At 34.6% G+C, this 25,312-nt stretch overlaps 1 protein-coding gene and 1 non-coding gene across 2 annotated transcripts in view; both read right to left on the reverse strand.

The window, feature by feature from the left end:
• LOC119255831 (nebulin-like) overlaps positions 1-25,312 on the reverse strand; it is a 123,111-nt gene extending 97,799 nt beyond the window's left edge. The window contains exon 1 of the mRNA XM_054699452.1: positions 25,234-25,312. Coding sequence (XP_054555427.1) covers positions 25,234-25,312 — 79 coding nt within the window. The remainder of the gene's footprint in view (positions 1-25,233) is intronic.
• On the reverse strand, positions 9,668-9,778 carry LOC119256409 (U6 spliceosomal RNA). The gene has a single exon (XR_005127748.1). It is a non-coding gene; the product is annotated as a U6 spliceosomal RNA (small nuclear RNA).

The raw sequence follows: 25,312 nt of genomic DNA on the forward strand, positions 1-25,312 counted from the left end.
TTAGAGTTTGCCATAATACAGAACGCACCTTTGCAATGCACTGAATTTTTCCCCAAAATTCATATTTAAAACCTCAAACCAATGTGAATATTTGGAGATATGGTCTTGGGGAGGTGATTAGGTCATGAGCATGGAAACCTCATGAATGTGATCAGTGCTTCTAGAAGAATGAGGCTGAAAAAATAGCTAGTTGTTTCTGCCATGTAGGGTACTGTGAGAAGTGGACAGTCTGCAACCCAAAAGAAGGCTTTCACCAAAACCTGACTATATTGGTAAACGAATCTCAAACTTTTGTTATATATCAGATGATTATTATTTCAAAAAATGACCCCAATGATGGCACTTTCTTACAGGAGCCCAAATGAGTAAGACAACCTTAAAATTGTAGGTCTGTTTAGAATTAATATTATATCATTTTCCACTTCCTACTTAATACCTGACACATCCTACTTCACATATCACACTTTACAAATATAATCTCTCATCTTTGTGCTATTGTAGTTTTCTTTTGTTTCTATTTATGCCATAGCCCCCATCTTACAGTGTTTTGTTTTTTGAAATGATCATCTTCCTTTGTAAGGAACTCAAGAGAACATAATCTTCCATATATACATATATGTTTGTCATACATATAGATGAATTTGTATATGCTATCATTTCATTACTTACAAGGTTTTTTTCTTTTGTTTTGAACATAGTCAAAATAACTTCTTTAAAATCTTCAACAGCTAATTCTAACATTTGTATCACTCCATATTATCTTTCCAGTGGCTCTCTTGGGGTTTTCTGAGCCAACAAGCTGTAGATTTGCCACTGGAGGTTTAGTTTTTCTCTGTGACATAGACTAGGGCTTCCCTCTTACTTACAACCATAAAAATGAAACTCACCAGAGGCAATCTCCTTCTACTAAGTGACATTTGAACTCAAGTCCCTGCCCATATTTGATTCCTTCTTGGGACCTTCAGTAGGATTTTTGTTTTGTTAATATACTTTGTTGTATTTTTTTTTTATCCAGAACTTATATTTACTATCTTTTGAAAGTTTGATTTAATAGGAGCTATTTGACCACAATCCTTAGGATTATTTTCCAGTTTTCTTTCATTTATTCCGATTGGATAATTCTATTTATATGTCTTTGGTTTTACCAACATTTTCTTCTACCATTTATAATGTAATATTTAAAACTGACTGTGAAATTTTAAATCATTTATTATGATTTTCCATTTAAGAATTTCCATTTGTTTGTGTTTATGGATTCTGTTTCTCCCCTGATATTCCTTTTCTTGTCATTCATTAAGATTTTTTGTCACTGTAAGATGTTGATCATATTTTTTAATAGTTGCTTAAATTATTTGTTATATTCAAAATCTATTCCACCTTTGTATCTGTTGATATTTACCTAGTTTTTAAAATTTTTTTGGTTTTGTTTTTAGAATCTCTAGTAATTTTTAAAAATATAATTGATATTTTGGTGGGTATTCTGCAGAGGATTATTTCTGTTATCTTCTGAAGAGTATGGATTTTTATTCTAGCAGACATTTAATTGATAACTAATTTCCTTGACTTTCTGTATTCTTGGCTTTATACTTTGTAGAAATCCCAAAGCATTGCTTATGAATCGAGAAGGATGTGCCTATCCGCTATTCCTTCTATCATCAGTTAAACATTGTCATGTCTCTTTCAAAATGAAACTAACAAATGCAGCAGTTAAAATCACTTATCTCCCTCTACCACCTTATTTCTCCACATTCCTCTATGGCTAATCTTTTTTTTAATAATAAATTTTATTTTTATATTCCCCATATAATTGCAACCCCCCCATTCTGACCCCAATCCCTCCCACCCCCATCCCCTAAAAAGTGTCTCTGGTTCATAGTTTTTTGTTGATTTTGATTTTCACTTTCTTATAGTTATTCATTTTCCTGGTCCCTTATTTAAGTTTTCTAGATTCCTGCTATGAGTGAGACCATCCGGTATTTTTCTTTTTCTTTCTGGCTTATTTCGCTGAGCATGATCCCTTCCAGCGCCATCCATGTTGCTGCAAATTGCATGTGTTTATCTTTTTTGAATGCTGAGTAATATTCCATGGTGTATATGTACCACATCTTCTTGATCCAGTCATCTATTTTTGGGTATTTGGGCTGTTTCCAAAGCTTAGCTATTGTAAATAGTGCTGCTATAAACATAGGGGTGCAGGTGTTCTTTGGAATTGATGTTTCTGTGTCCTTTGGGTAAATACCTAGGAGTGGAATGGCTGGATCATATGGAAGCTCTATGTTTAGTAGGTCCAGAAATCTCCACACAGCTCTCCATAGTGGTTGGACCAGTTTGCATTCCCACCAACAGTGCAGGAGAGTTCCTTTTTCTCCACACCCTCGTATGGCTAATCTTTTGAAGTATTTTCTGATATGGTAACTTAAACTCTCTCAATTTCCATTCATTGATGATAATACCACAATCTCCCTTGCAGTTTCACCGTGAAACTACAAGGGTATATTTTATAGTTACCAATTATTTCTTTTTCGTTAAATAAGAGAGAAATTATTTCCCCCAAACTTAAGAAAGTGGTACTTGCTTTTATTTGAATCCTTATATGAATTCTCATATTTTTGGGAATTCTTTGATTTATTGAAATAAAATTTTTCCCTTTGAAGAAGACACATCAACTTAAAATAAGTCTGCTTACATCTAGTTTTGGAGACTCCTTGATGTCACATGATATAAGTTAAAAATGGATAAAAATGTTAACATAATTATCAGTTACATTATATTATCGTATCAATTATTTCAGGAGGTACTCCCTCATAATATTCATTTTTTTATATTTTGAAGTGAGTCTTTTAAATATTACTAAAAAATAAGGCATCTGTAAGAGATCACAGATACAGATTTACAGGAAATATTTTCATTTAGGAGAACTATTATCCTAACGATTTTTTATAAGTAGTTGAGCATCAGAACAAACTTTTAAATGTGTATTGTTATTTGAAAGAATTCAGATGATACTGAGAATGATATATTAGGAATTCTATTTTAAATTAAGCAGAATGTGTTTCTATGATTCTGAAGACACTGTGTCAAAAGATGCATGTAAACAATTTGAATAAAATTGTTTCATGAGATATCAGAGTTGTGTTTCTGCCACTCAAACAGGAGTCCTGACATTGCAATTAGTGAATTAGTCTGAGAGCAACTTAGACATGTGCTTGTGAAGGCTGATGAGTTATTCACATTGTAAGACAACACAAACTTTAATTTCTCTTTAAAATTAGTTCCAACTATTGTATTCTTACCTCTACCTACAAACCAAGTTTCACATATAATTTTACTTATTCTAATTCACAACTCACTTCATTGATTGTAATTGTTTACTTTTTATGTCATCTACTCTCGAACTCCTAACAGAAGATATGTTATATGATTCCTTTTCATACTGTTATGCAGTAAGTTTGGTTCTTAATAGTGCCTAGATTGATACAAGATACATGTTACAACTCTTTCCCCCCTTTGTCTTCATTAAAAATGGAAATCAATTAGTAAAGCAATTAAAGCAATTACAAGTACAAATAAGTGACCACAGCAAACAGGCAGGTCAGAGAAAAAGATAAGAAAAAGGAAGCGTAATCTATAAAGTTACAAGAACTGGTAAACATGTGAATTTGTTCAAACTTTAGTTATTTTTTACTCTCTGCTAAAGTTGCCAAAATGTTTTATTTATAACTACCATTTTAAAATGCATAATTACCTCAATGTCTTTACCTAAAAATATTTTCTAACAGTTACTCAGTATTGACCTGAGTGGGAATGACGTTAGCAATTTCTGATCTCTCCACTCTGAAAACAGCAACAGTATGCTGCGTTTAGTCCCTACCAGAGGAAGCATCATATTTCAAAGATCAAGTGATCTAGTCATGTGGGAGTAGAAGAAATATGGCCAAGTTTGGCAGAGCAGGGCTTTAACTTGAGAGAAGAGCACAGATATAGCCAAGAAGCCACACCCATCGTCCTATAATTACAGGAGGAGCACAGAGAGTCACCTGGCTGCACTGTGGGTAAAACAGTTCCTGCAAGACTACTCGGCTCAGCGGGCAATATCTACATCTAATGCAAGAGATTTTGAGAATCAGAAACACAGCCTTTTATGTTTGAATTGACTAGATTATTCTGTGATACACTCTAGGAAACCAGAGAGTGCTTTAAGCTCCCTGTCAGAGTAAGAGATTCTGAACCATGTGGTTTGAGGTTATTCCCTCAGTATCCCCAGACTTTTAGTAACATGGGGTAGGGATGAACATAGCCAATACCTCAAAATCCCTATGTATCCGATGTATTGTTGCAACTGATAGAGGATTTTTATGAAATGTTTTCTATTTCATCAAGGCTACATAAACTATCGATGCACATTTCAACCAAAATGTTCACATGTAATATTTACACATTGTGATTTATTTTATTGGTGTCACTTCTCCATAATAAGCCAGTATATGTCAAAGTGGGGAAAACACTGCAAAAGTGGAACCAGACAAGTCACATGTAACTTTAGCATCTGCTTCTTTTTGAAAAGCTTATGATACCAAATTATTCATAGATTGAGGGAACTGTAGATGTTACAAGGTATGGTTAGGGTATTCTGAATGTAAAATTTTGAAACTGGTCATGAGAAATTGTCTTGTTAAATGTTTGTCTGAGATCTTTGTATTGAATTATTTAAACTTGTCAGTACTGTGAAATAGTGTCATAAAGCATACACTTAGAAAAAAGAGGTTATAGCAGAGGCTTCATGGAGCAAATATGCTAATGGAGATTCTGACCTCTTTATTTTCATGTGCTAATGAAGAAGTAGGATGGTCTAAAGTTAATCTTGTGGGATTTTGTAAGAATTATAATATTTTCTAAAATAACTCATGTTTACCAAAATGAGTTATTTTATTTCACTTTATTATGAGGACTTGTAATTCACTGAGTTAGTCAGTCACATTTAGACCTGTGAAATAAAACCTGAAATTCTAAGTGGAGGGTAAATGTCATTGATAGTCAACATAGTATAACCATGTTTAAATTCATTGCTATCCTCTCAACATATAGCCTATATCAGCAATTCTGGCAATTCAGGAATTTTGACTGGAACAGGAAAGGGGAAAAAAGTGTAATAGGTAGGCCCCTGTAAGGCAAGGCAAGTGAAACTGAGTCACCACAATGACAGTTCTGGGTAGTCTGGAGGTAGCACAAGGACAGTATCTGCCTGTGGTCTAAGACTTGGTATGGAGAGTCAATGATAGATCTTGATTAAAAGAGTTGAGAAAGGTGGATGGATATCAATAACAGGAACTAAACTATAACAGGAAGACCAAGAAGACCTAGTAACTGCCTAGTGTTCACAAGACACTTATGTATATAAGTCTTAGACTACCAACATCTGTGCAGACATATGTGAGGTAAATATTAACAAAGTATAATTAGAAATTATGTCATTCATGGCATCAGTGAATAATGATGCAGCCATGAATAATACAATGAACTTTGTAAATTACAAATATTCTATAAACAATTTTAAAATAATGCACTAAATTAGAATGCAGATCTTGATATCTGAAACCCATTCTTAAAGAAATCAGGACCTTCATTTTTTATTGTATTATTTGTTTTGCTAAGTTAGTGTTGGTTTACTGTAGCATATATGATTTAGAACTATAAGTTTAGAGCCTCCCTGGTGGCACAGGAGTTAAGTCTCAGCACTATGAAGTAATTCACAGCCACTGCAGCACAAGTTCAATCCCCTGCCAGGGAGCTGACCCACATGGTGCAGCAGACCTCTCCTGTCTTGCCCGCTGCTCCCCTCAGTAGTGTATTTCAGTCAGTCCGCCTGGTCTGCTCCCCACTCTGTTCTGGTGCATCCTCTCACCCACCCCTGCATCTCTGGCCTATGCCCCAACTCTTGTATGCATAAATAAATAATTTTTTTTGCATTTTTTTTTTATTTAGACACACAGTGGGTACAGTCAGAAGCATGGGAGGGTGAGATAATTAACCAGAGCCAGAGGGGAGAGCAGAACAGGCAGACTGACGAAGTACACTGCTGAGGGGAGCAGTGGGTGGCAGGAGAGGTCTGCGCGCCATGTGGGACCCTCACCTGGCGGCCGGGGATAGAACCAGCATTGCAGAGGCTGTAGGCAGCTTCACAACCCAGAGCTCAACCACTGCGCCACTGGGAGGCCCTAAATAAATAAATCTTAAAAAAAAGATGTGTAAGTTTACATCGCTTCAGATGCTTGGTAACACCATCAAAGTACCACCCCAAAGTACAGCAGCCTCCATCACAGTCTTTTGGGCCCTCTCCTTCATTTGCTTCCCACTTCCATCCTCTTCTTTAGGTATCACTAGTTTTACAGTCAGAGTCTAGGGTTTGTTTTGGAAATCAGGATTTCTTGTAGAAATATTTAGTTCCAGAATTGGAAATGGAAGACAAGATGGACTTGGAAACTTGGATGTGCCAAAAAACAAGGAAATACTAAAAAACTAATAAGGGAATATATAAAGGAATATTGGGCTCTAGTAGAAGGAATTTCCAATGTCCAAACATCACAACTTAAACAACAAAATGATTAGCAATAGGACATATTACACCCAATAGAATAAATATACATGCATAGTCTATCTTAATATAAAAAAGAATTGAATGCATTTTAAAAATTGGGAGAATACCTTCTTCCATACAAGAATTCCAATCAATTAATATAGAATTTGGATAATAGAAATGGAAAACAACCATTAGGCAGACTCCACAATGAATGTGTCAGGCAGGGACCATTGATGGGTTCTAAAGCTAGTGATCAAAAAGTATGGTGAAAAATACTAGTTTTGGTTAGTCTCAAAGCAACTTCCTGTATGATACTCCTTAATTACAAAGGAATAATAATAACTGTATCTAAAGTAATAAGACACATGACATCAGGTACTGTGTGTATCTTGCTATAGCACAATGAAAAGTACAAAATGTCACCTATATCAAATTCTTGCCAGTTATGTACAACATACATATGTATGTGTACATGTACACACATACACACACACACACACAAAGTCTAGTAGCGAGAAAAATCAGATTTAATTTTTTATTTGACTTTTTTAATTTGATTTGAATATCCCAACTTGAGGGATATTCTACAAATAACTGCCAGTAATCTGCAAAAGGGTCAAAACCCAAAAACCAAGGAAAACCTAAGGAACTCACTAATTGAGGAGTCAAAGGAAATATGACAACTAATAACAATGTATGGCCTGGATTAGATCTGGAAAAGAAAGAGCATAAATTAGAAAATTGTTAAAATTTGAATAAAATCTGTAGATTAGTTACTAAATGAAAGGTCTGTTGGCTCCAGGAAATGGCTAGTATACATACAATGGTAGAAATGACCATCTGGAATTTGTTGCCTTGTTGAGTTTTTTTTAATTTTTAAAGCAAAAGTACTAATTAACCTGTTTTCTCTAAGTGACATTTCACCTATTTTTTCCTCTCTCAATTGATGGCTATGCTTTTGAGAAATCATGGGTGAAACCAGTTGGGATTGGTAACAAGCTGTGATGTAGCTTTAAAGATGCATTATTAGTAAGAACATTTTTTTTTTCTGAAATTTGTTACATCATCTACCAGATACCTGATAATATTTGTTATCAAGAGGCTGAGAAAATGTCTCTTCTGAGTTGACTATAAAATTACAGAACAATTTAGATTCTCCATTTTTTTATAATGTGAAGATAAAAAAGCAAAAAAAAACCCCAATTATCATAGAGCAATTTTGTTGTGAAATTGATTTATATGCAGATTTCCTAGAAAGTAGATATAGCGCATTATTGACCTTTCAAACTGACTTGAAATTTGTAGCAGATTGAGAAATTAGGGTATTTCTTGCCCTTCGCTGTTTCCTTGAAAGGAACTACTTTCGCCCTCAAGCTAAGTCATGAAACTCCACTTCTTATCATCTCAGTATCTATCCTTACACAATCCTGAGGTTTGCTTTCCTCTGTCTTCAACAGCCCTCATCCTTTACATTTTGATTATCACCTTCATTCACTCTCCTTGTTATATCTCTCCTATCCCCCTCCTTTCATATGCCACTCAAATAATGTGATCAAGGGACCAAACAGAGTGATCTATAGTTACTTCATGTCTTAGGCTTCCCCAACTAAGTTGAAGCTCCTTGAGTCTTGTTCAAGGACTGACTGACTCTTATTCTTTTCCTCTCCCCAGTCATTAAAAGTGCCTGGTATATTGTAGAAATGCAGTATTTGTCAGAGAAATGTGTGAATGACCTGGGAGAAGAAAAGATAAATGGTGACTATGTGAGGTGATGGATGTGTTTATTAGATAGGTTGTGGGAATCACTGCACAATGTATACAACTACAAAAATAGCACGTTATATGACTTAAGTAAGTACAATTTTTGTCTATTACACCTCAATAAAACTAGAAACAATAAAAATCTATTCTAGTTTACATAAGAAATAGCTCAATACAAAAAATTCAAATTCAGGAAAGAGTAAACAAAACCCAGATTATAATAAACTTATAAAATTTGTCAAAATAAGTAAAATTCTAAATTGTCTTCTTGGACATATTTTTGAGTACATTTATGTGCAGTAAAATCATAGTCAACCTAAACCAAAATGATGCCTTGTTCTCAATTTGGCACCCCTTCTTACCATCACCCCAATTCACTGGAATTCAAACCCACACAATGATTTTCACATACATACATACACATTCAGCTCTTAAATTTGGGGCCTCTCTACTCTGCAATTCTGGACAGATTCCATATGCATTTCAAATTTGACATTACCTGCTCCTGTTCCCTAAGACTAATTCAGTAACTTCAAGAAAAAGTAATATTTCCCTTTTCTTAAATAAACATATTCTTAACATAAAAATTTATAGGTGTGGCAGAAAAATGAATGAAGTTTGCTTTGTGTGTATTAGGAAGGAAGATGTCCACTTGACCTAAATATAGAATTATCTCTACATCTTTGGTGATGGTCAGAAGACGTTTAGTACTGATATATGTCAAGAACATGTTTTTTTGTTTTGTTTTGTTTTGTTTTGTTTTTGTTTTAAGATTTATTTATTTATTTTTATTTATTTAACAAGCACTGGGTACAGTCAGAAGCGCGGGAGGGTGAGAGAATTCACCAGAGCCAGAACAGGTTGCAAAGCAGGCAGAAGGACTGAAGCACACTGCTGAGGGGAGCAGCAGGTGGCAGGAAAGGTCTGTGCGCCATGTGGGACCCTCCTCTGGTGGCCGGGGAGCAGCCGGGAATCGATCCGGTGCTGCAGAGGCTGTGGGCAGCTTCACAACCCAGCGCTCAACTGCTGCGCCACCAGGGAGGCCCAAGAACATGTTATTTTAACAAGATTTTAAATAATTCATAATTTCCACAGTGCCTTTTATTATTTACCACATTTACCCCAGTTTTATTGCTGTCATTGATGTACAGCACTATAAAATTTTAAGATGTACAGTAAGTGATTTGACATAATGTTTATCATGAAATGATAGTCACAGTAAATTCAGGTAACACCCATCTTATATAAATACCAAAAAAGGTAAAAGAAAAAAATTTCCTTGTGATGATAACTCTTGAAATCTACTCTCATTCAAAATACTCTTTTTTCAAAAACATGGATCTCTTCATGAATTTGCCTTTTCATCCTTGTGTAAGGACCATGCCATTGATGGTCTCTGTCTTGCTCCAAGTTTACTATATGTACTACCAAAGTGAGCACCTTTGTCACGTTCTTAAGCTTATTTCCTCATAACTCTTTGAACTGTGTCTTGCACTTCATAGGCGGTTTTGTTGTTGTTCACTTAAAGATCCTCAAGTTATAATTATGCAATGCTTTCCATATCCCACTTTTTCCTTAAAAGCAAATTAATAGCTCATGTAGGTTAAAAAGATACACAGAAGTTTAAATTAGGAAGTATCAGTAAGTTAGTTGTTAAGAAAATCTAGTTCAATATATCTTTCACATATGGAGTAGGTTACATTAATAAATGTAGGTTACATTTATTTCTTTTGTAGTCTTTCTCCCCATAAATGTTATTACTCAGAAATCATAGCTTGAGGTGACTTTTGCAAAAGTCATGCTTTGATTTTTGCACAAAATGAATTTCTGTATAAAGTTAAGTTGAGTGAGGATTATTGGGAGCCTTTTAGGTTCAAATGTTGATTCATGTAGGTCACACAAAAGACTTTCAATTTGAGAAACAGGGAGAGATAAAATGTGATCCATTACAAAGTTCATAAATGATTTCATGCACTCCTTATAATTACTTTATCATACACATCACATTCATGTGACTCTGAGCTCTAGAATTTATTCAGAACTCAAAATCAGAAGACATAGCTTCCAAAAACAAACTTTAAAAATCTCTAATTTTTTTCATTCAAAATTGATTTTTGGTCTTTTACTTACAGTGAATTTTTTCAGAAAATGTACACACACACACATATATATATACATATTAAATTAAATAATTGCTTCTAATTGTTTTTAATGTATGAAATATACCTAACTAAACTTAGGGACAAATATTAGTAATCCCCTACCCCCCAAAAAAAGTAAAGCATGGGTAGATTTAATTATAAACTCAAAGTGAAATCCTATGGATTATTTTACTAAACTCAGGACCTAGCAGATTTATAAAAACTACTCTAAATATATATAAATCCCACTCAAGTGCTATAATTGTTTGCTCAGGCAAAGTCATGTGCTGTACAGAATTGGAAGAAGTTAGACACAGAAAAGTGTTTTGAAAATATTTAATTGTAAGTTTTAAACATTTAAAGTATATTAAAGTTATTATGGTTTGTGAACACAAAGAACTTTCAAAACACTACTCTCCTCCACCTCCACAGTTAAAATATAACTAATCCACATACAGGAGAAAAATCTAACCTTTTTAACTAAAGACTATAACCATATAAAGATGCCTAAATTTTAGGCATTTCTCTTTGATACGCTCAAGATTTTTCTAGATTGGAGAAGGACATAATCAATTTACAAATCAATCATTAGATTAGTAATTACTTCAGAAGTGAATCAGTGAAATCATGATTCTCTTGAACAACACTGAACTTGCAGTAGCAATAGAGGTGAGGTAGGGGGTGGTTCTTAGCCTACTGAGAAAGCTTTAACACTAACTCATTTCTGTCATTGAAAATCTTAAGCCCAGGATAACCTCAAACTCAGGAACCAGAAAATACTAATGAGCAGAAAGTCTAATGGTCATTATAGTAGTTTAGGATAGATTTTCCCTGAAATATTAAAGTTACTTTTGGTAATCCAGTTGCCTATTTGATTGAAAAGTTCCTGTTGTCTAGAAACCAATACTGATTGCTGAAACCAATGGCGGATACAACATACCTGGCAATAGGATATTTAGTTGAGTAATTGTGATGGCAAAAGAGCTCGAGAAACCCTCTAGGAATTGCTCATTTTGGGAGACACTGCTACTACCTGCCCTGGACATTGACCCTGTGTGGGTGTGCTCTGTACCTACAGTAACACCTTCACTGCAGCTCTCTGAGAGTAGGAGTGGGTGCTGTTAATAGACAAGGTTCGTAGACATAAAGAGGGACTCCTCTTTGTATTGTCACCCTATCTCTGTCCATGGGTCATGATTTTTGTGTAGGTCAAAATATAGCAGCTGCCATCTCCATGAGAAACTTTCTAAAGGATTGAAGTTATCTGTTGCTTGGCCACCCTGGCTACATTTAGACTTCTCAGGAATGAAAATGTGTCACATTGTGTTTGCATTAGAAAATTACTTCACCTAAAGAAGAGAAGACACAAGACAAAGATGAATTTGTTGCATACGACTTGCTCATGGTCTTTTGATAATATGCAAATGAATATTGCATTTGAAATCTAAATCTTAGAAGTAGCAAATGACTTTGAATCTTGAATGCTGAAAAAAGCTCCCTAGACAAATTTAAACTGGGAGTGGAATGACCTATTTCTAACCATACCTTTAAACTCATTTTAGGATAAAATATATGCATGTGTGTGTGTATAAATTATGGCTTGATTTAAATTATCTGTATGCTTTTCTGACTTTAAAAGTTTGTGTTACTGAAGTAACATTGGCTTATATGTTACATAGACCATCAGGTGTGCATCACTATATCACAATATAAGTGGATAGTGCAGGATATTCATCAGTCTTCAGTTCATCGCTGAAAGTCCAATTCCATCCTTTACCATACAATGGAAACCTTTTACCCAACTAACATACCCCATTCTCTCTTCCCTTCCAGTAACCACTAATTTGATCTTATGGTCTAAAAGTTTATTTTTATAAGGGGGGTGCAATTGTATGGGGAATATAAAAAAATAAATCTTAAAAAATAATAAAAATAAAATAAATACAAGTTTATTTTTACACATTTATTCATACATTTCTTTTGCTTTTTTATATACCACATATTAATGAAATCATAGTGTTTGTCTTTCTCTTATGACTTATTTCACTAAGTATTATATCCTCTAGATCCATCCATGTTGTTGCAAATGGCAGGATTTCATCATTTTAAATATTCCAGTATTTGTATATACCACATCAAATCACCTGTCAATGGGAACTTAGCTTCTTTTCAGCTCTTATCTAAGGTAAAGAATGCTGTGATGAAATATGTGTGTGCATATGTCTCTTCAAGTTAGAGTTTTTATATTATTTGGATAAATACCCAGAAGTAGAATAACTGGAATTGATGGAATTTCTATTTTTAATTTTTTGAGGATACTTCATAGTGCTTTCCATAATGGCTACAGAAATTTACATTGCCATCAACAGTGTACAAGGTCCCCTTCTCTCTACATCGTCTATAACATTTGCTATATTTTATCTTTTGGATAATAACCATTCTCACAGGTGTGAGGTGATAATTTCATTGTTTCGTTTTGCATTTTCCTGATATGAAGAAATGATGAATATCTTTTCACGTGCATGTTGGCCATTTTCATTTCTTCTTTGGAGACATTTCTATTCAGATCCTCTGCCAATTTTTAACATTGTGTTGTTTGTTCCTTTGTTAAGTTTTATAAGTTTTTTAAATATATTTTGGATATTAACCATTTGTTAGATGTATGAGTTTCCAATATTTTCTCCCATTCAGTTGGATGCTTATTCATTTTGATACGTTTCTTTTATTATGCAGAAGCTTTTATAATTTTTTATGTAGTCCAATTTGTTTATTTTGCTTTGCTTCCCTTTTCATTCAAACTGCAAAAGTCACCAAACAGCCAAATGATTCTGAGAAAAAAAAAAGAAAAAAATGGATATATTACACTCCCAACATCAGCCTGTACTACAGAACAATAGTAGTCAAAATAGCTTGGTATTTGGGATAGAAACAAAACACACAGATAAATGGAACAAAATTGAGAGCCCAGAATTAAACCCACACATGTATGATCATCTACATTATGAGAAAGGATCTAGGAACATACAATGGAAGAAGGAAAATATCTTCAATAAATAGTGTTGGGAAAACTAAATAGCCACATGCGAAAGAATGAGACTAGATCACTGTCTCATACCACATACAAAATTTAATTCAAAAGTGATTCAAGATTTGGATGTGGTAGCTGAAATCATAAAATTCACAGAAAAAAAAATCCTAAAATGTTATGCAGCACTTTAATTGATATTCTTATTTTCTTCATTTTACTTTTTGTATCAGTCAACCATAGCAAATATTGTTCTTTAATTCTAACTACTTTAAAACATTTTTTCATTAAAATAAAATATAATTAAAAAATTATTAAACCTGCTTACTAAAGTATTACTCTAATTTGCAAAATTAGAGTATTTCTGAGGAGGCAATACAAATGATTTCTGAGGAGGCAATACAAATGATTCTCAAAAGGATCTCCAAGTTTTCATGGTTATTTCAGGTTGAATGTCACCCGAATATCATTGGATGGCTATATGACATTATTTTCCTGAAAATTTTATCAGATTATGATATCTAAAATATTCAATATAAAAGTAACTGAATAGCTTCAGAGACACAGTCCTAAACCTGGATAAAATGGTGGTAATTTTGTAATTTAGTATGTTTACAGTGACTGTAGTAGTTTTTTACTACCTATATATTTTCCTTCACCAAAAATAAAACAAAACAAATATCAAAAATTTGAAAGCTTGGTAATTTTCTATCATCACATGTCCAAATACTATTAATATTGTAAGGTATAGTTCAAAAGATTTTGTCTCTTTTCTCAAAGGGAATTATCTTTTCTTCTTTGAAATGTTACTGTATTTTGCTATTACCCATGTCATTTATCAATGTCTGGCTTATTCATTCCATGCCTTATCTCACTTCCTAAAACTTAACTTCTTTGAGAGTAAGAAATATTTCTCAGAGCATGTGCTCCAGTGTCTTACACATAATAATTTTCAATAAGTGTTTTTTTTTTAATTAATGAAAAGCTAATTACTGGGATTGTGTCAATAAAGCATAAGATAACAATGTTATATTTTTCTGGTAAATACGTCTTTAAGTATTCAAATGTAGTAAATGTGGCATTAATTTATTTCAGGAGATGTTGTGCATACTATTTGATGTTTGGATTGTCAGATGCTCATGGCTTATTAACCCTGTGCTTATGAAATTTGAAAAAGTCACTAATATATTTGCATATTTCTAAAATCCATTATTTCTTATGTTTCTCCTATTGAATAATTCATAAATAAAGTTTTAAAGTAAAACACCAAGAGAGAATAAAATATGTCTACATTAGAAAGAAAAGAAAGTAGAGATATAATTTGACAATCAGAAACATGTAATATTCATTAGTTGCAGGTGAACATTACACACATGTCTCATTTATTCAGTCAGCAAACACTTGTAGATAAAAGGCATAGGCAAGATGAAACGATGAAAAATAATTCTCACCATTAACTTGGAAAATGGAAATATACAAACCTAAGTACAATATGGCAAATAAATAAATTTTCTAGAGAGATGATAGGAAAGCAATAAAGGAAATACTGAGACGGTAGAGACTGGTAAAAAAAGAAATAGTATAGAGGAATGTGGTCAAGAGACTACAAAGAGATAAAATTTTGAGCTGATTATTAAAGTATACATTTTCTCTGTCAAATTTGTGGAGAGAGACTGTAAGAGGTATTCCAGCCACAGAGAGCAGGAGTGCAAATTTATGAAAGGATGAGAAAGTATGAAAGGTTTAGAGAACAGCATGTAATTTAGTATGATTGGGGGGTTGATTATGAATGAATATTATGCTGTGGTAGGAGAATTTGTTCCTAAAGAGAATGACTTAATGTGTCATGGGGAAAATAAAGATAATAAAATCTTAAAGAAAGTTGGGGTATTTTTTTGTTTGTTTTTATTTCCCTTGCTGAGAGTTGAGTCCCCCAATATATCACTGAGGCCAGTGTCATACATATGTTTCTGTCTGTGTATTTTATGGTTTCAGGTCTTATATCCAAGTCATTAATCCATTTTGAAATAATTTTTGTGTATGGGCAAACGAGGAAAAAATAGTCAGACTTTATCCTCAAGGCAATGGAAAGCTGTAGGAGGTGATAGATAACATAATGAAATTTATTTAAATCAGTAACATTATAAATAAGAGTAAAAAATATAAAAATGTATTTAAGCATTTGTTTTGGTCCCTAATTTAATAAACTGTGTTTATGATAACATCTTAATCCTGTCTAGAAAACTAAAGTAAAATAAATTGCAAAATATTAGATTACAGGGGTAATCTGTTGTTTATAAGATTTTTAATTATTTTCTAGTCAAGGCCAAAAATAATTTCTGTATTCTTTCATTCTAGTAAAGCTGTTAAATGTCCCCATTTCAAAGTTTACATAAAATTAGAAAAAAATAAAAGGGATGGGATGTTTTTTAGCATTATAAGGAAATTCAAAACTTTGTGAGGATATTACAGGCAATATAAGAAGGCAGACCCATCATCAATTATCATGTGAAAGTGCTATGTCAGTGACTTTTGGCTGCTTTTATGTGCATGCATCCACTGATTTATTTTTAAACCTAGAGATTTGTAGATGTGAAAACTGAGGCAAAGAGATGTTTAGTACCTTCTCTAATTTCATCACTGAAATAGTGGTAGAGCAATTTGACTTCAGAAAAGAAGACAAGTCAAAAAGTAAGTTTTAAGTGACAGCTATTTTCAGGATATTCTGTTAGTGCATTTGACCTACTACATGTAAAACAGCTAAAACATTTATAGTAAAAATATTACATCTTAAACTGGATCAGAATGCAGTGCAGTTGATAACAGAAAGGTGCCCAGTGTCTATCTAGAATTAAATGTGCTTATAAATTCTCACAGAAGCAGGAGAACTGAAGGTCCTAACACTAGCTCCCCTATTTATAATCCCTGATTATAAGTAATCAGGTAGATGTAGCAAGTGTTACCCAAGTGAACTGAAGAGACTCTGGGCATAGAAAGGATTTTTCTGTATTGAACAGATCCAACCCTTTTACCCAAAAATGGTAAATTCAGGAAAGGAACTAATTTTTTTTAAATAAAAAGTACCATTGGGGAGACTTTTATATTAACTCTTTAATATGATACATTTGCAGATAAAGTTAAGCAAATTTTGGATTTTTTCCCATTTTTCTGAGTCATTCTACGTATTATCTAAGTAATGAATCACATTCAGACACATCTACTTCCCACTAATTGTTTAGAAGAACAGGAGTGAATTTCATAACATCCTTAGAGACAAGTTCAATCATGTTGTAAATAAGTGGACAAAAATAGGAAGTGGAAAAATATGGATTACCCAAGTAGGAAAAGTAGGTTAAAATCTTGTATAAAGAATTATAGAATTATGTTTTTAAAGACATTTGTCACCTACTTACAGAGGTGAGGAATATTATTCTCTGGAAATGAAACATGTTTGCGTCATTTCTGCATTTAAACTGTATTTCATGATATTACTATTGGGTATTCAGCTAGGTGAACAGGCAAGATAGTGCCTTCTGAAGTTGAAAATGGTACTGTGTTATACACAGCCAAGGCAGATATGTACAATTCTTTGGGTGCAAAGGAGAGGAAGCATCTCATGAAAATGCACACAGCTACCTGTCAGTAGTTGGATAAAAAAAAATCTGTTGGGTGAATTAAAAATACTGCTAAAATTTTGGAACGTCAGTAAATTTCCTTCTGTTTGTAATATTATTTTCTTCTTTGAGTAATGTTCTATCATAAAAATTTAGTTTTGTGTGTTTTACCTTTCTCATTTTCTGATCATTTCCATTCTTCTTCTTCCATTGTCTGATCATTCCGCTTGTTTTAAAGCTATTCATATTCGACCAAAGTGATCTAGAAAATAGAAATATCTATAGGAACAATAAAGAAAATGTTCACAGGTTACAGAACTAAAATTGCATATGGTATATCAAAAGAATATCACTGATTCAACTTATAATGAGCAGCTATATTTTATTAAAAATAACATTGTATTTTTCCAATGGATCTTTGATTCTTTAAAGGTGTTGGCAGTAATTTTTTTACTATAAGAAATTCCTAATTACATTTTTTAAAGTACTGATTTTTATTTTAGTATAAGTTAAAGATGTTATCTGGAAACCACATTTAACGCTAGGAGCTAAAATGATCTAAGACTTGATATATTTTCAAATTCATAAATCTCTGAAAGAGAAAAATTTGACATTACCAGTAATGAGGTGTGAGACTTAAAGAAACATTTCTAATTATAACTTTAAATACATACATTACCCTTGCATGAGAAGAGATTTAGTTGTCTCCTTCTAATGCCCAATAGAAAGCAATATTATGTTATTATTAAAAACTGCAATAAAAGTGCATGTAATTAAAAAAATATATGGGAGAGGGGAAAGTATTGTAGAAGAATATCAGACACTTAACAAATGAAAATAATACCTTTTTTTAAAAAGATTTATTTATTTATACAAGCACTGGGTACAGTCAGAAGTGTGAGAGGGTGAGAGAATTCACCAGAGCCAGAGCAGGGAGCAGAACAGGCAGACTGACGAAGTACACTGCTGAGGGGAGCAGCGGGCGTGGCAGGAGAGGTCTGTGCACAATGTGGTACCCTCACCAGCGGCCAGGGATGGAACCAGCGCTGCAGAGGCTGGGGGCAGCTTCACAGCCCAGTGTGCCACCAGGGAGGCCCAACAATACCTTTTTATAATGTGTTTTTTGGCATCTTTGTATACTCTTGGATTTTTCTCATTCTTAATAAATGTTTACATTTGTACCTATTTTTATACCCCAGTTAGGTATTATATATTTTCTTTCGTGCACAGCTTCCTAAATTGCAGAAGTTTTAGTACCCTTGAAACTACGAGCCACCCTTGGACTGAATTTATCTTAATTGTCACTTCAATATAGGGCAGGTTGCTACAATATTTTTTTCTTTATATTGAACTCAAATATTTAAACCTGTCTTTTACTTGTATATCCAAGTTTGATCTTTAGACGCTAAATAGAGCAAATTTTAATATTTCTTCCAAAATAGAACTGTCATTTTCTTATTCTGTCCTAGAAAAACATCTCAAAATTTTATCATTCTTTCTGTTCTCTGATTTTTTCTAGAAATTATCCTTAGTACTTCAGTTGCTTTTCATATGAAGTTACTAAATTGGTCTCTCTTTTAAGTGTTTCATATTACTCTTAAAATATGTTAACTAAATCTGTAATAAATCATGTGTAATATGATGAGCTTATAATAGAATCATGAAGTGTTGTTATAATACAGCAGTATTTCTGCTATCTCATTTTACATACCATTCATAATTTAACTGAGAAAAAGTCATCTTTTGTTGGTAAGAGGTAGCCTCACAATTAACCTCTCTCTAGTGCTAAATTGGCTAGTTAAGCAACATCTTTTCTTTCCACAATAATTTCCTCGCATTAAATCGGATGCAAATTCATTATTATCTGTTCAGTTTTCCATAAGGAAATTTTTCCCTAAAATTCATATATACTCATTGCCAAATTTCTTTGTTCTGCAGATAAACTCGTTCCAAGAGGAAACTCTTAACTTCATATGACTTAGTAAACTCATTTTTAAAAAAGATTTATTTATTTATGTATTTATTTATGTATACAAGAACTGGGGTAGAGACCAGAGATGTGGGAGGGTCAGAAGATTCACCAGAGACAGAGCAGGGAACAGAACAGGAAGACTGACCGAAATACACTGCTGAGGGAGCAGCAGGCTAGACAGGAGAGGTCTGTCAGGCCATGTGGGAATCTCCCTGGCGGGAATCGAATCGGCACCGCAAAGGCTGCTGACAGCTTCACTTTGCTGCGCTCAACCTGCTGCGCCACCGGGGAGGCCCCCCGAACTCATTTTTGTTTTGAGCATTTTTCCCAAGTGCTCACAACATATATTTTAATAATACAATATGTAATTTAATTTAGGAATGACATCATTTATACTTTTTAGCACTTAACAGAATTTGCTTCCTCCATATTTTAAATATCAAAATGACATTGCTGATATACCCTCTTCCATGGATCTCCCTGTTTCTTTACATCTTGCTGATGCTAAGTGTGCAAGAACAACATAAGTCCTTACTGCTCTTTAGTCAAGTCATTTTTCACAATTGTGTTTGCAGTCAGAAACTTTAAGGATGAAATAATGTCTTTTTCTGGGACGAAAGGCAGGCTTGGCACCATGCATGACATGATGGCAGGCTACCTTATAGCTTGCTAGTAGGCCAGCTCCAATGATTCTTTCAGCTACAGCTGCCTTCTTCCTTCATTGAAATTAGAAGCAGTTCTTTTTTCAGTACTTTTCCTTTGACCACTTTCTTATAGAAACTTAGAATCATTACCAACATACTTTTAATTTTTTGAAATTTGACTTCCCATAATTGATCCTGTCAATCTAGCTATGCCTAGATTTCTCTCATTATCCAGACTCTAAACAATTAGCTGCAATTCCCCAGTGCCTTATTATTTCCAATTCATCAATTGGCTCTTCCATGATGATAAAAATTAGGACAATAAAGCTTCTTGTCATTTGCTCTTCCTTCTCAGAAGTAAAATCGACATTCACTCATAAAGTGAAAATTTTGCCAGCCATCCTGCTTGTGCTGAACCATCCAGAAACTGTCTATCTAGGTTAGGTATCCACCATTACTATATCTTATCTTTAATTCAGTTTGGTCACCTCCAATATGGCCATGCCAATTATTTTCAATTTGCCTTTTCCCCCAGAAGAGTTATTCAGTACTTTTTTTATTCCCACGTATGTGGATATTCATGCAAGTATTTAACACGAAATGCTACTCATTGTTCTTCCCTGAGCTTTTTTACTTGTGTATATTATGCCGTAGCTTCCAAGACTTGAAGTATGATTTTCATCATAAAACATATAATAAGAAAAAAAGCGGTTCTAGAATGAGGTATAATGATTCTCAATTTGATCTTCTTTCCTATCTACTTGCACAGACTTTAATGAGCATAAAAATCAGCTGGGGACCTTGTTAAAATGCAGATTCTGATTCAGTAGGTGTGGGAGGAACTGAGATGCTGCATTTCTAACTAGCTCACAGGTGGTAATGATACTTCTAGGTAATGGTTCAGTTCTCTCTTTGTGTAGCAATGCACTTCCTCATATTTAAAGGTATATACACTGATTATACAAGAATCCCTAAAATAATATAAAGATATAAAGAATATGCATGTGAAAATATAGATCAGTATAATAGCTGCAACATTGTTTATAATTGCCAAATTTTGTCTGCTATTTTAGTACACATTTCTAATGTGATACTATTGGTATTTAGTCAACAGTTCAAAAAGTCACATCACCACATAATCCATCTGGAAATCATTTAAGATTCATTTTAACTTTAAAATTATGAACTTTCATTCAGACACAATCTTTCACAAAGTGTTTTTTTGAATATGCCTTAATCTTACTCTACCACAATCTAAGATTTTGATTAAATATCTGATATCGATTTCTTTGAAGAATATAAGAACCTAAAGACACCCTTAAATAAAATGAATGCAAGTCACTCCAGACATTCAGCATTTAAATAATTTAACATTGGTTTGCTCATAATTAATCCAGCAGTAACAAAAGCGACAATTGGAACACTCTAGAACAAGTGGAACTCTGGAACATTATAGGAATCTGGTGATCCTGTAATTCTATAAACCTATAAAATGAAATATAAAACCAAAATAAACAAAAGAATATATAAACCAGAATAAACAGATATTTCAGTGAACATGTCAACAGCTTGCCTGCTGGCTAGGTATATATAAAAAGATCTAGATAGGACACTTAGAAAATCAAGAATATATTACTTCCACAAAACAAGAATGTGATGTGTGCTGTTGATTTTATAAATATTATATGTACATTATACATATATATTATATGCATATTATTATGTATGTTATGCGATATAAATCATATATATCATATATATATATCATACATATACACACAGAGATACTTATTAATACCCTGCAAGATGTGAGTCTCCCCATTTCACAGTTGAAGGGACTGAGACAAAACCTTAAATGTCATGAAGACACACAGTGGTAAAACCAGAACTGAAACCCAAATGTCCCCTACTCCAAATATTATTCTTTAAGCATTAGTTGATATTGCCTCCAATAAAATGATTTTCTTATATCAGCATCCTAATATGAAGAGGAAGACTACAAATTGAAACTTTGAGAAGAGGTTCCAGGGAATATTTACCAAAATGGAGGTGATATAACTTGTTCCTTTTCTCAGTTGACTTTTCTTGCCACTCACTATATCCTCCATGGGTAATCTTAAGGACTCTGAGATTATTTATTATATATAATTTAATGTATACTGTATCTTTATCTCCTCCCTCCCTCCCTCCTTCCCTCCTTCTCTCTCTCTTTCTTTCTCTTTCTCTCTCTCTCCACACACACACACACACACACACACACACACGCACACACACCCCTTCTGCTTCCTTGTTCTCTTTTTTCCCCAGTTCAACTCTTTCTTACATAACACTACTTGAATTTTCCCCCAGTACACAAGTTCATCTGGTACAGTTTATCTCCTGTTCAAGCTTCCATATTCACTATCTTCACTGTGCTTTGTTCATATGAATTCATGATTTTCCTTGTCAGCTTCTTCTCATCCATTTCATATTCTGTAATTGATCAAATCAGTCATTGTTTTTTAAAAAGATTTACTTATTTATGCATACAAGAACTGGGGTGTAAGAGGTGTGGGGAGTGAGAGGATTCACCAGAGACAGAGTGGGGAACAGAACACACTGCTGAGGGGAGCAGCGGGCGAGGCAGGAGAGAGCTGCTGTGTGTGCCATGTGGGTTAGCTCCCTGGCTAGCCTAGGATCGAACACATGCTACAGTGGCGGGAGATAGCTTGATAGTGCTGTCTTTAACCCCTGCACCATCAGGGAGGCCCTTCATTGTTGATTATTATGTAAGATCTGTTAAATTCATCTATTTCTCACCATCCTAACAATTTCAGTAGGTGTAGACTATCCTCTTTTCTAAATTTTATGTACCTATGTTCCTTCTTTGACAAAACTGAGATACTCTCCTAAAATATAAACTTTATCTAGCAATCCATTTTAATGGTCCCCCAATCTCCTTTAAGAATATGTAACTTTTCAGTGTGACAAGACAAAACAAATCTTATAATCAGCCACTTCCCACTCATTGTGCTTTATCTCTTTACAATTCATGCTCTACTGTATACCCACTTGTACCCAGTGTTATTGTCAGAGAAAACATTGACTTCTTTAAACAGGCTGTGTTTTGCCTCCTTGGTCCTATGAGAAGCAGTTTCCAACATGAAACTAGGTATAAAAATATTTATTGGAGCAAACGCCTAATACAGATGAAAAGGAGACGGTGCATGCAGTAGGTGGCTCTTGAGTATTCAGGTCTGGCATCTGTGAAAAGAGGGAGGTAGGGAAGAACTGAGCAGAGGTATTCTCAGTCACAATATAATCCATGCAAATTTCAACCAACCTGATGGGGTAATGTTGAGCCAAAGACATCTATTAAAGGAGTCCAGTGGCCCTCATGAAGGAAAAACATGCACTGGTACCCTTATAATGCTCTAACACTGGTTTAAAAGTAAGACAGGGGAATCATAGCACTTGCATGTACGTAGAGGTAGATCCAACAGAGTGGGAGATTTGAGTAGTGCATTCTATGGGTGCCACAGTCTGTGCCTTATACTGCACAAATATATGTCATAGTTCTTTCAGGAATTAGTTTCTTTATTGCTACTCTGTTACCATGGGCTTTAATAAGAACTTTGAAATAGCAGTGGTGGAACAAACTGAAGACCCCATTGCTAAAGTTGATTTAAAGACTATAACTTGTATTGATCTCCTCCCTTCAGCATGTCTTCTACTAAATTCCCATCACCCTTTCCTATCACTGGAGGAGGCCCTGCAGTGATTTATGTGATTTGTGTGATTCAAATTTTCATTCATGAGGTACTGAACAGAGTACAATTTCATCACCTGTTGATGTTCCACATGTCCCAGAGGTGTCATTTACCCCTATCAGTTGGATAAGAGTTACTCTCCTTGCAGGTAATCTAAAGTGCCTTAGAAACATCCATATCTTGTAGGTCGGTAAGAAACTTGTTGGAAACCAAGTTCTCCAACACCGAAGAACAGGGTTATGACTAGAAGAATCACCAAAAAAACATATTACTGGGAAGGGCATTAAGTGAGACCATTCCTGCTTCCACCTCTTAGTTCCTGGAATCATTGTACAAGTTCTTTTGGGGATGAAATGCCTATAGATGTGTCTGATTTAACTCATGTATCACATCCAAAATAATAGCTTCCCATCAGTACTTTTCAGAGTATTGCCTCCAAACTGTTACTTCATCTATCCTTTTAGAAACCCATCATGGTGCTCTATTAGGCCCACTAATCCTGGAGGTATGAAGGCAGTATGCTGTCTTTTTGGAGTGACCATCCTTAGCATGTGTTCTTCCATTCTTGCTTTTATTTGTTGTACATGTTCAGCATCATTTTCAGTTTCCTAATGAGATTGTCCCCAAAATATCTTGCTCTGTTGGGTATCTCCAATACTCCCTTTGAGTCAAGTGCCTTTGGTTCCTTGTGCAACTTTGTAGGTCATTACATTAATTGAAATCTCCTGCTTAACTCTGTAAGTCAAGCACTGCTACCTTTCCTCTAATCTTGGGAGGGAGGTGTTATCCCCATCAATGTCAGAGTTCCATGATTGACTCCCCTATTATCATGCCTGGTCTGTAGAGGGCAGTCACTACTGAACTACCTGAAAACGTTGGTTCCTCTATTCTCAGTGAAAATTGAATCTTTGGTGAGTGCTATGTCCTGTAGGCCTTTTTTTGGAAAATAAACTCCTGCTGGTCTTCTGGAGACACATAATATATTTATTCTAGCATGCTCAATTCCTGTACCTCTTTACTTATTCCTCTATCATCTGCTAGTGTAATTTAGGCATATCCACTTTACTCAGCATGGGGCATAGCTTCATCAGTTGCTATGAGCTACACTAGCAGCAAATTTGCCTCACATCCTAGGGTAATTCCAGGCTGTTAAATCCTGTGGCCCCAAATGAATGGATTCTTGATTACCTAACCTTATATCTCACCCCACTGATAAAACACATTCAGAATTCAATCCTAGACTCACACCCTTTGTTCCTTTCAGTACATGCTAACTAAAGCTCAATTCCCTTCATTGTATTGCATCTTCCCACTCTTTTTTTTTTTTTTTTTTTTATTTATTTATTTATATTTATACAAGAACCGGGGTACAGGACAGATGTGCAGGAGGGTGAGAGACAGAGCGGGGAACACAACAGGCAGACTGGCGAAATACACTGCTGAGGGGAGCAGCGGGCGAGACAGGAGAGATCTGCCGTGCCATATGGGACCCTCGCCGGCCGGCCGGGATCGAACTGGTGCTGCAGAGGCTGCAGACAGCTTCACAGCACTGTGCTCAACCGCCTACGCCACCCGGGAGGCCCTGCATCTTCCCACTCTTAAGCCTATCATCTCCTCTATGATTTTGGGGTTTAACCCTAGTTATCAGCCTGGCAGCCAGGGGAGGAAGTTCACACAGTTCCTGAAGGTTCATCATGCCCTTGAATTGGACAAATTGCAATAGTGTCCTCTAACACAATAGATATCCTACCTCGTACTGGGGAGATTCTCCTCTGCAAGTCCTGTGGTCCAGGAGGTTCTTCAGTGCCAAAATCCTCAGGGGTGCCCAT

The sequence above is a fragment of the Talpa occidentalis genome, unplaced genomic scaffold (genome assembly GCF_014898055.3).
Source record: "Talpa occidentalis isolate TD23 unplaced genomic scaffold, MPIMG_talOcc4v2.1 talOcc4.3, whole genome shotgun sequence".
NCBI lineage: Eukaryota > Metazoa > Chordata > Mammalia > Eulipotyphla > Talpidae > Talpa > Talpa occidentalis.